Below are 12,447 nucleotides of genomic sequence, written 5' to 3'. Positions count from 1 at the left end.
AGGTCAGATAATGGAGGTTGGTAGCAATGAGCCAATTTTTGTATTGACTACCTGCAGCACAAGTATGTGTGCAGCCTTATGTATGTGTATGCATCAAAGGGATGTAAGACACTTCATTAAAGGCCTATTCTATTGACCAGCGGTGAGAGTGACAAAGCCCTTCTCCCTTATCCATAATTGATGTGGCAATTAGAGCTGAACCTGGACCAGACTGTCAGGCCTGAGGGCTGGGAGGGGGCTGACCTCTCACTGCTTCAGCTGATTACAGATCAGATAGGAACGGCCACTGACAGTGTACTTAGTGCACCATTCTAAGTAATTTGATTCTGAAACTGCAGTCGGTTATGCAACCAAGAGTTTACATCAAAGTATTTGACTCACCCCCACAAAATCAAACATTTATAACATCACAGCACAACTTTCTTTTTTCTAACCCGCACAGATTTCTGAAAACACTTTGAAGTTGAAAAGGCAAGCATCACTTAGATCAGCTTAATTCAGAGGAGGTTGGTCACATAGAGCAACACAAGGCTGCATTCTCTTCTCTGTGTCTTACTTTTGTGTGTGTTCTGTCACTGGGCAGTTAGCGCCCTAATGACAGTTTAGACTAAGCCAGTGTTTTCCATACACTGCCATTAAGACGAAATGATAGTCTCCGCATCCGCTAGTGACCAAGGGTCCACTCGGGTCTGCGTGACGTATAGTGTGTCATTAGAGGGTATATGCACAGGCTCTGCGCAGACATCCCCGTACTTCTAACTTGTGAAGTCCAAGTGGCCAATACGCTACAACAAGCTAAGAAATACATCTGCACATATGTGGAACGCATCCTCCAAGCAGCCTCCAAACAGTAGTATAAACAAGTTTTATGCATCTGTGGTGCCCGCAGCTGTCTGTGACACATCCATGTGGCAGTTCAGGTCTTCAGTGTTACCTGAACATAAATAGCAGAAGGGTTGAATGTGTGATTGGATTCTCGATGCGAAAGGCAAGACTACACACAGAATCACAGAGAGAGGAACAGTGTCAGAACAGGTGAAGGAGTGCAGCTTGAGACTTCTGCGCTGCTTGGCTGATTCCAGTGGGCATGTGTGAAATGTTATGTCAGGAGACTTGCATGATGGCGGTGTCTCTTGAGTGCTACCCAACGTGCACATCCTCTCGACTGTAATGGATGGCGATGAAGTGTGCGCGTGCATGTGCATGAGAGGGCAGAAGAATATGAATGTGAGTTTATCGGTGCCTCCTTTACGCTCGTCTGTCTTCAAGGACAACCTGACACCTGCCAACGCAATGAGCCATCTGGTGTTTGAGAGCATGCAGGTGTAGTGTTGGCCGTGTGTGACTGAACACTGGTATCATCCAGAATCGGTGTGCTGTGGGTATGTGGTGTGTTTGCATCTGTGTGTGAGATTTAGTTGTACTGTGCCTTTAACTTCTCTCTTGCATAGAGACTGCTTTCTCCTCAGGATTCCCCTCCATCTTGAGAATCTGTCACATTGACTGGTGGAGGTCACTGTCCTCCCAGGGCCCCTTTTGCCTGTTTGTTTCAGTGTGTATGTGTTTGTGTGTGTGTGTGTTTGTGTAGGGGAGTAAATCTTAATCTTGCCAATGAGCTTAACAGTCTAGTACAGCCAAGAATCGCACTGGGCAGATTCCATTGCACTGATCCGTGCTCTGGAGTTGCCATGCTGCTTTGCCCGTTGCTAGGTTAGCTGTAGGCTAAGATGTGTATCCCACTGGTGCCCCTGTGTTCTTGCCCCTTTTAGCCCCTTGATTGGCCTGTCAGAGACCCTGTACTGGTCCCGGATTCCCTATATATGTTGCCTGTGAACCAGAGGGACAGTTCCCAGAAGCGTGTGTGTGTGCGTGTATTATGTTGTGGGGACCCGGATCATAGTCACATTGTGGGGACTCACCTTCCTTGTGAACGCAAGTCCCCATAACGCAAAATCCTAAAATTCTATTATGCAGACTTGAGCTAAGGTTTGGGTAAGGTTAGGTTTAGATTAACGTTTAGCCAAGCGTTAGGTAAGGCAAGAAGTGGTTGTGGTTGAGGTTAGGGTCTCCAGGGAATGAATGTAAGACTTTCTAATGTCCCCAAAAGTGATGGAAACACGACTGCATGTGTGTGTGCGTGCATGCATGCATTTGTGTGTGTGTGTGTGTGTGTGTGTTGGGGGGCATGAATTCAGTGTGTTACTCAGAATATGGAACAGGGAGATTAGTTTGATGGGGTGAGGACCCCCCCGGCTGACATGGCACCACATAAAGAGTGAGTCAGGGACAAAAGCAGCACAGAGATGGATGGCCAGTAATGAACTGTGTGAATGAATCCTCCCCTTCTCTCCAGCCTGTAACCTTACCCCTCTTTGTAAGAAAGTGTGTGTGAAAAGAGATAAGGAAGCGTTGGGCAAGTGCTTGGGAAGGTAAATGTCCATGTGTGAGACAGTGAAAGAAAGGCCTTAAAAAAACAGAGTGACCCAGAGAGTTTTAGCATTCTCCAGCTGTACCAAACAATGTCAGGACACCCGTGATCCATAGCCGCCCAGAGCAGCATCCGTCTTTTATTGGTGTCCAAAGGTCTGATCAGAGGCAGACTGATAGCTCTGTGTCTCAGTAATGCTGCTTTACCCAGGAATAAAAAGAGACTTGCACATACCACTTGGTGTCTATGTGACTCAGCAATCAAGTTTTGTGGTGTGTTATGATAATTTTGGGGTTTAAATCCTCTATGTATCAGTATTGCAGTATTGTTGTACCCAAAATGAGGCACACAGCTTATCTACACAAAGTGGCAGTAGTGGAACATTGTACCACATCTGTGTCTGCTCTCTCTTGGGAAACAGACAGCCTCTTGCTCTCAAAGGGATAGATGACAGGTAGCAAATGTCTGGCAAAGGTCACACATCAGGTTAGATCAGAGGAGAACGCTCTGTCCCTGTTAATGACAGAGACTAACGGTACAAATCATTTTTACTGACTTCAGTGTGTTTGAAAAACGGTGAGCTGGCTCCCACGCTTCAAAGACGTATTGGCTGTTGCATAAAGATCTTGTTTTACAGCAAATAAGGATTGATTTAGCAAATCAGCATTGTCATTATTCAGCTGCTGGGCAGAGCTGTGACAGGAACAGTTAGATTAACTGTACCTTTGTTGTCTCCATCCCCAAGTCTTGAACTCATGCTGTAGCCAAGTCACACATAGGTCACCTCTCTTAATGAATCATCGCCGTGAGGCAGATCCAGTGGCCTTGAGCTGCTTTACAACAACGCCCCCTCATCCCTTGCATCCGCCTTGCAACTGCTTAGCAGGGAGGGGACCCCTTACGGTCATGGTGGGCTGTGAGCCTAGAGAGAGGAAGATGGTGAGAATAAAAGAGAGGAGGAGGAGGTTACTGACCTCCACACACACCTCCACCACCTCTCCGTCCATGTGCCATAAATCAAGCCTCCACCTCCTGACCGTCTTTATAATTGTACACAGCAGGCGGAGGAGTGAAAACTGCTACAGGTGCTTTAAAGCCCATGATAAGCAAGTTAAAGTCTTCTATTTACACACGAAACCACTGTGTGGGGCTAAGTAACACTGGACAACAGTATCTTACGCTGTAGTTAGACTGAGAAGCGACAACACGGTTCTGCAGATCTTAATTTGGTGAAACAGAAAAACAATTGAATGAGCAGAATGCATATCTGTGTTTGTAATGGCAACAAGTCAGTGTGGAGTCTGGAAAAGGTGCCTTGTCATCTTGATAGCATATAGTGTGACAACTTGCTAAACCCCAGTATACAGTAGCACCATTCCTCACTGGATTATAGCTCTGCAGCTTGTGTTCAGCCAAGCCCACATGCAGAGTTGTACAAAACACCAGACAAACACACACACACACACACACACACACACACACACACACACACACACACACAGCCATGCACAACACATGCAGATCTTAACTTACTGGATTCATCCACTAATAAACTCTTTGCCCCTGTGCTGCTTCTCTGTATGAGTATATGCTTTTATGTGTGTTGTGTGCATTCATGTGTGTGTAGTCTTGTTTACAGTATGACATGCTAAGGAAAAGAGAAACGAAGGGCCCTTTCACACCTACCTTGTTTTGCCTGGACTTTTAGTTTTTCCAGTTTGAGAAGAAACCAAAATTCCAGGTGTAAACCTTCCCTCGCACCACGGTCTGGACCAACCAGACCACCAGACCTTGGGCCGACGAAAAGAGGTGGTCTAATCAGTTTTAGACAGGAGGTGGATTATTTGACAACAGTTCTCTTCTTCCATTTGCATTGGTTTGAGGATTTAATCTATGTGCTGGCAAACCCAAAGAGGTACAAAAGAGAAAAGACAAGGAAAGAAAGCGAGAGAGAGAAAGAGAGGCAGGAGAGTAGCAGTAGGAAACTGACATGGTTGCCCAGAGAACCAAAAAATGATGGCCGAGGCGTTTGTTATTCCTCCCACTCACCTTCCAATCCTTATTACTCCCTTCTTCTCTCCCCTCCCCTCCCATCCCTCCTTCCTCTTGGCGAGAGCCCGAGGTCCACCTCTTCTACAGTGCTCTAGACAGACTTGCTAGAAGCAGCTGTTGTTGCTCCCTTGGCCAGTGGGAAATGGAGGCTCCTCCAAACACACAAGCTGCCCATCTGGAGAGGCATTAGTGGCGAGGGACACTATGAACCATTTCTCACACGCTTGGCCAACACAGAGGTCAACAAGGTGGCAGAGGACTGAACATCCCTCCTTAACAAGCTACATGCTTGGGTTGAGCTGCGTTGCTTCCTTCTAATGTGCAGGGATGAAGGTAACACATAGCTATACATCACAGTGTTTGATGTTCAGATGTACAAAGAGACATGATCCTCTTTCTCTCCATGACCCTGTCGACTGCAGGCTTCGATGCCAAATAAAAGCTACCACAACCCAGTCTTTATGCTAGTATATGGCCTCCACTCACACACACACACACACACACACACACACACACACACACACACACACACACACACATTTATTTCATTTCATTTATTTGTGGTCTTGTACAGACCTCTAAACACTCAAGTTCTATTCGTCTCTCGGGTTTCCGTCGTTCTGGTTTTGTTTTTCTCCATCACCGTGTGTTACCTATTATAAAGCTTTTTACCACTCAAATCACATTTCTCTTTTACTGGTGGGGAACATGTGTCATTGACTTTTGCAGTAATGGGACAAGCATGTCGACGTGCCATTGCAAAGCCTTGAAGTCACCCGCGGTGATTGACTCCATCTGCCTTGATACGAGTAACGATGGATCTTCATCCTCGTACTGAAAAGCCAAACTAACTGTTTTCCTCTTCTAACCCTCTACATCATCTCTCCCTCCCTCGCACCCTCTGTTTTCCTGTCTTGCTTGTTCTCCCTTCTTTTCCCCGCCATATTTGGGGGATTTACACATGAGCCAGCTTATAAAGCGCGGCTTATCTGCTAACATTGTCTCATTATGACAACAACATCACATTCCATTATGCTCCTGCCCTCCTGGTTTTTCATTTCTTTGTATAACTTCAGTTGTTGCTTGCTTTTTGGGACTTAACTATTTTAATACACTTCTTTTCCTCAAGGTTCTGCTGCTTCTGCTTCTCCACTTTATTACTTTAATAATTCAGTCATTTTCAGCTATTCCTTGGTAATATGGCTGAAAAGTTTTCATAGTAAACATTTCCACATGATGTGACTTAATGTTGTCATCAAATAATGTGTAAATATTATCATCATGTATCACTGCCAAACTATGTGAGTGTGAGCTTTGTGTATAGCTTGTTGGCCAAACATTTTTCCCCCCCGTTGACCTGAAGAAGTTTGAGGGTTTCCTCACATGTTGAGAACCTTGCCGTGATAAATCTGCCAAAAACAATAAAACGCTGAGAATCGCTGAAAGATTTTGCACTGTTTAAAAGTGATTTCTCTCTCCAAGATAAATATGACACAATGCATTATTACATTCCAGTATAAAATGCAAACTATGCTGTAAAAATTCTGTCAATTTCAGAGCCGTGTTTTGGAGCACAGGATGACTGTCTTGATTTCACAACAGACATTGATCTGTTTCCAAGATTATTAGCTATTTATTTGACTTATTCTCAGTACAAAACATATTTCAAACTAATCTGCTGCAGTACTGCTTCAGCACTGATCCATCTGTCAAATCTTGGCCACTTCTTTGGGTCCAGGTCACAGCAGCAGCACACATAGCTCAGGCGTACTTTTCCCCTGCCATGCCCTCAATGTCATTGTTAGGGATACTGGAACATTCTCTGGTTGGGCAACATGATCTCTTGTACGTGTTGTGGGTCTTGTCCAGGGTCTCATCCTGGTCTAATGAGCTCAGAATACTCCTTTAGGCCATGTGGTCTGGTTAGATAATTAGTTTGATGGGTAGTGACTCTCAGACTTCTAACTTCATTTTATTGCAAACAATTTTATGTTATTTTGAAAGATCACAAAGCATTCCAATACCATGCATTCCAAAATTCCTACCTCAGAAAAAAAGGACACTTTCACTTGTTGGGAGTACTGCTGTCCGTGTCGTAACTGGTTGTTCTGGCGAGGAACTGCTGCATTAATTAGCCAGTTGGGTAGCCTGCAGTGGAGTTTAGCGCTGTGTTGGGCCATTCAAATGCTGTTTTCTGACATCTCCCTGATGAGATGCAGCCCATTTCCATTGAAACAATAACAGCAATCTGATTTGGGATAAATGATGTCTTTGTCTATTGTCTCCTGGAACAACAAAAACCATTGGCACGGGAAACACTTCTCTCTCTAGAGCCCTGCCTAGCCCTATTCATGCATACACATGCACGCACACAAACCCAAGTGCACAGCAGGGATGGGTTGATATGCATTCTCAGTGGTACAAAACAATGTATTCTTAGATTTGCACACTGGGTCATGCCAGGTGTGAAAGTAAGAAGTCTTATTGGATGACAGCTTAAAAAGAGAAATACATTGTGCTCTTTTGCGTCGGTGCAGAAGCCATTGTAGTTAGGTAATTAAAGCTAAAGCGTGGAGTGCTAGGGATTTCCACATTTTATATGGGTGTTATATCTGATAACATCACACACCTGGCTGTCATGTTGCCTGACAGCCAAGTCACCATACAGGGGAGGCTATAACTATTTAATTAAACAACTGAATCCTAGACACATACTGCTGGGAATCATTGCAAACAGTGACAGCTCAAAGAGACATTCTGGACTTTGGCACTGTCAGAGGACTGATACTTAGCTTGCTCCCTATCACAAAACACATCATTTCACCTGTTACCTCTCTAGGCACTCACATAAGAGCCCATGACCCCTGCACATGGGTACAAACTACATGACACTGTCTTACTGATATGGGATAACCGGCACTGGTAACAGGGAGTGTGTGGTGCACTTTGTTGTGCTGAAGGTGCTAATCTAACCCCATAATGTACGTAGCTGGGGCTGGGTTGAAGATGATGGAGAGAGAAAAGCAGGATGCGTAATGAGCAGAAGGATGGAAGTGATCAGGTTTGAAGGAGCCTGGAGCAACAGTGAGGGGTGGAGACATGAGTGAAGTCCTCTTACAGGAAATCTGGGATCTCACCCATGTCAGCGGTAAAGTGTTTGTGTGTGTAACTCTATATTTGTGTTTGTGGGGACTGTGATTAAATGGCTGCCCTACCCGCACGACCCTGATTTATCTCTGATTGGCTGTAATGACACGGTGAGGGCTGTCCATCATCTGCCGCTGGAGATTAGACGGCGAGTCAGTCCTCCATCATGACATGTGTGTGGAGATGGCGGTGGGAGTTCATTTTTTATTTTACCACGTCCCATGAGGCGGAAGAACACAGTAAATTACATCTGTGACAAAGCATTTAGAAGTGAGTTGGTCTCTGAGTAGTAATACAGTGGCACTGAAAATGGATTTTTGAAATTTGCAGCACTCTTCAAAATAAATTATTGCTGCTTTTGACTTAAACAGCCACATCTGTGCTTCTGATGCACATTTGAGCTCACTTCAAGTGTAACAGACGTAATCGTGTGTCATTTATATGTGTGATTGTTTTTTAGACCCTTTGGAATGAGGCTATGGGAATGGTGATGAGTCTCTAATATACAATTCTACAAGCCCAAAAGGACCGAACATTAAAGCAGATTAACATGATTACCATGATGAGCCAATCCATTTAACTCCTGTTTGTCTCTGCCCTTCTCCCTCTTTCTATCTGTTTCCGTCTCTCGCAGCACACACAGATGCCCCCAGTGAAGGGAAGCCCATTGCGAGACAGCCCGCAGGTGGCAGCCCCCATGAGAACCCTTCCAAGCCCCCCTCAGTGAAGGTGATAGGGGGCTCGGCGTCTGTCAGCTGGGTGCGACCCTGGAGCCTTGCATTGCTCTTTGCTGCGCTGAGCTTGCAGTGGACCCTGTTCTGATGCCAGCTCCTTCAATGAAACCGCCACCCAACCCTGCCTCTCTAGGAACCACACACATGCACACAGACACCCATATCATATACATATCGCTCATAGTATCCTTACTCCTGTCCTCAGCGTACATGGATGGATGGTAACGGGGAAAAATAAGAATGGAAAACAAGACGGGGTGTGGAAGAAAAGAGGACGCGGTTGAAGGAGACTTGGGGGGGGGGGCTCTTTGAGGAACTCCTTGTCTTGCAGCATCACCAGTGTGGGAGAGTTTGCACAAGCTAATCTCATGCACGCTCATCTACAAAGATTAGGCCCGCTGCTTCTCCAAGGCTGTTCTGGGGCTAGACGTTTGTGTACACAGACACTAAACAGCCCAACTTCTTTGTGGCTCGGAACGGGACTGCATCACTCCGATTTTACTTAAAAACGCTTACACAGATGCGGACTCACATATACAGCCGTAAATGCAGCTGTCTTCTCTTTCTGCTGCTGGTTTTTACTTATCCTTTCTGACATAAAAAAAAAACAACTCATCACGGCCACTGCACCACTTGCCAGCCAGGCAGAAGAATTCAGCTCATTTGAAAACTCAACTCATTTTCTTTTCGCGGATTAAGGAATGCATGATAGATAGATAGATCAATCCCAGGGGCCTGGCCCAGAACAGCAGATTTGATATACTCTAATGACTGTGTACCTTGGCAGGGATTAGAATGTAATGAGTTCACAGGTAGAGCACCGGCACACTTGCACGGCTGAACACACTGTGCAGACAAACTAGGTGTGTATAGTATGTAACTGTATATAAGTGGAAAGATTTGATGGAGTGTATGAGGTTGTGATTCAACAAAAAGCTCTTAACTGATTGAGCTGAATGGGGTTTTCTTTTCTTTTCCCTTAGCTATGAATGGACTATGCTTATCTCCTCCATAGAATACAATGCAACAACAACAAAAAACACCTATAGAGATTTAACTTCTGTAACAAATAATGCAGGAATGCACATCATTTTCCAACTCTAGCTCATGACAGAAATGGACAAATTTTGGATGCTGAACAAAGTTTGTACATTGTTGATTTTACTAATGTTTATTGTGCATACAGTTTTGTGTGTTTGCTCGTTGAATTGCACATTAATGCATGTATAACCTACCAAGTTATCAAAATTGCCTTTTCCATTACGTCCCGCCGATGGCGTGACATCAGGTTTTATCTCCCTCTCTCGGATGATGGTTTGGAACTTGAAAACAAGAGGAAGGTCGAGCTGCACATACAACACATGCAGATTCAAACACACACGCAAAAAAAAAACAACAACAAAAAGAAAACAAGTAGAATATTTCTTTCACACTTGGGTGCATCTATTGTTTGATCCAGTACAGTGGTAGCCATTGTGTAAGTCCCTCTACATGGATTTCTCTTACATTTTGCCAAATAAGCTCAAATGTCTCTCCACCCACTCTAAGGCAGACCATTCCATGGGATTCCAACAGAATAAAAGCAAATTCTTCTTTGTTTGACTTATTACTGACTTCTATAATGGCTTCCTCTGTATACCTGTTTTCTCTCTCTCTCTCTTGTGTAGGTGAGGATGGCTGATGTACTGGTACAGTAGAGTACTTGTGTGAATTAGGATGAATGTATGGTCAATGCTATGCAGCAGTACTACAGTATTAAACCTGACAATGCCTAAAAGCTACACACATACAGTATCTAAGCTAAATAGGTCTATACACTTACGTGGGTCTATGTGCAGTGAAATACCTCTTCCATTACCTTCATTACAAACATTACAGACTCTTCCTCACTGAAAAGTAATTCACAGTTGACTCTGCTTAAACGTGGAAAAAGAATGACCTGCTCACTTAATTGCAAATACAAGCAGTTGCACATCTGCAGTTAATGAAGAGTGGAGATGACTACGGCTATGCAAGGTTCTGACGGTCAAAATGTGTCACATTTTGTGTTCTGTAACCACATGTCTTTAGTTCATATGATTTCCTCCATGTATGTTTTGCTCCTGACTGTCGATCGTTGCAGCCACGGATCACTTACAGCCCCTTACCCTTGCATGTGTATAAATGTACATATTTTAAGTCACTTGCCACTTGTTTTGTGTCTCTTTACCTCTCTTTTGTATCAGTACGATACAGTGTAGCTGAGCTCTATTAAAAGTGCTCTGCTTTTTTTGCTTGTCTCGTTAGCCTCTCCTTAAAAAATATCAGTCATATTAGACATTGATAAACACCAGAGATTAACTTGGAATTAATGTTTATGAAAGGCCCTACACACCTGTGGCACACCCACACAGGTGTTTCACTGATTTTTCCTGATTAATTCTCTTCTTTGGCCTGTGTGGGCTCGTACAGACTGTGCTTGATTGACATCCACCTCATTGCCATATTGCACCTGTTAGGGCAGCTTACATCTTTGTTTGTTCTATTTGCAGGCAGTGTTACGTGACCTTGTGCAATTCCCAGCATAGCTCCACCCAACTTCAATAAGAGAAGAAGTCTAATCAACCGTAATAAGTGAAAACACCTGTATAGGTGTGCAGGTTCTCAAACATTTCATGTTGACAAAACTCACATTTCCCCTGTCCCCAGGAGAGAATATTAAACTGAGGTTATGCACACCCAGTAATACTTTTTGAGCCTTTTTTTTTCTGGAAAAAATTGGCATTTCGGGAAGTACACTTCATTTGCTTTCTTGGTTGCCTACAAGCACCTCTAAAGCGTAACACGCCATATCTCGTTTGACATATAAGACTCCAGGAAATCACTGTTCCCGGCTGCTGCCTGCCAAGAAATAGTTACAGCATGTAACTCCCAGTTATTCACATTTTAATTTGTGCTTGGATTAAAAGAACAAGAACAGCAGGTTTGTGAGCTTTAGAGGTGCTGAAAAGTTTCTTTTTTTTTCTTTTTTTTTAAGGTTGTGCAAGCCAAGCTAGCTGTTTTTCTCTGCTTGTGTATGTGTTTATGCAAAGCTAGTGCTAATCACCTCCTGGCTCGAGCTCCATAGTCAGTGCAGGGACGTGAGAGTGGTGTTGATCATCAAACTCTCGGTTAGAAAGTGAGCAAAAATGTTCCCTCAAACCAGGAAGACTTAGTGGGTATGACTACATAGCGCTGGCTTGCTTCCTGTCCCTGCAGACACATCGCTGTTTCATTGACCATGCTTTGCTGCTGGTGTGCAGTGGAGGAGGACTGAGTTATGAGGGCGTAGGCAGGGCAAGCCGTCTCGGCCTGACCTTCTCTATTTGCATCCAGGAAGCCTCTTGCTAAACATATCAGTCCATGTCTGCACCAGGAATAGAGGCAGAGGGGGGAGTGAGAGCACAGAAGACACGTAACGGTTCGGCGCTGGAAAGGGCCGTGGCAGACAGTCGGCCGTGATGACAGCGGCGTCGACGGCGACAGTTTGCTCGCTCAGCTGATGTGTGGCTGACCCCTTGGCTGCTCCTGCAGGGGAAACTTTGCCTATTCGTGGGCTATAATTGCCCCGAATTAGCCTGTGCTGTCAGCTGCACCGCTAGCATCGCTGTTAGCCTAGCATAGCTACTGTGGGACGCATTTGAACACAACGCAGGCACCAAGGGTGCCACTGTTGGGTGACACGTGCTCGTGAGGTGACGCACAAACCGCTACAATTCCCACACTGAGATTCAAATAGAGCGAGGTTATGGCCTAAATCATTTGTGTCCCCTGTGGTATCAAGGTTTCATGCATGAGTTTAGCATTACCAGATAAATCCAGATAAGTCACAAAGAGACAGTCTTACAAAAGGAGGGAAGCGAAATATTTAGAAGTCATGTTTAGAATTGGTATTCAGGGTAACACCGGCCTTTTTCCCTCCACAGTGATTATAAAAGCATTTGATGGCAGCGTATCAGGCGACAGTGGCCCTCCAAGTCTCACCACACCTCCCACTGTTTTAGCCATCAGCCTGGGAGCACATAACTATTAGCACTTTCCTGGCTAACGCGTACAATGTCCACGAGC

At 44.7% G+C, this 12,447-nt stretch overlaps 1 protein-coding gene across 3 annotated transcripts in view; it reads left to right on the top strand.

Annotated features, from left to right (window-relative positions):
- The window catches only part of gpc5c (glypican 5c), a 96,579-nt gene extending 85,533 nt beyond the window's left edge, over positions 1 to 11,046 (top strand). For all 3 annotated transcript variants that reach the window (XM_041949313.1, XM_041949312.1, XM_041949311.1), the window contains one exon: positions 8,262 to 11,046. In XM_041949313.1, coding sequence (XP_041805247.1) covers positions 8,262 to 8,449 — 188 coding nt within the window. In that variant the 3' untranslated portion in view covers positions 8,450 to 11,046. The remainder of the gene's footprint in view (positions 1 to 8,261) is intronic.
- The last annotated feature ends 1,401 nt before the right edge of the window (positions 11,047 to 12,447 follow it).

Source organism: Chelmon rostratus, chromosome 12 (assembly GCF_017976325.1).
Source record: "Chelmon rostratus isolate fCheRos1 chromosome 12, fCheRos1.pri, whole genome shotgun sequence".
Taxonomy (NCBI): domain Eukaryota; kingdom Metazoa; phylum Chordata; class Actinopteri; order Chaetodontiformes; family Chaetodontidae; genus Chelmon; species Chelmon rostratus.
This window is presented reverse-complemented; position numbering and strand designations above follow the sequence as displayed.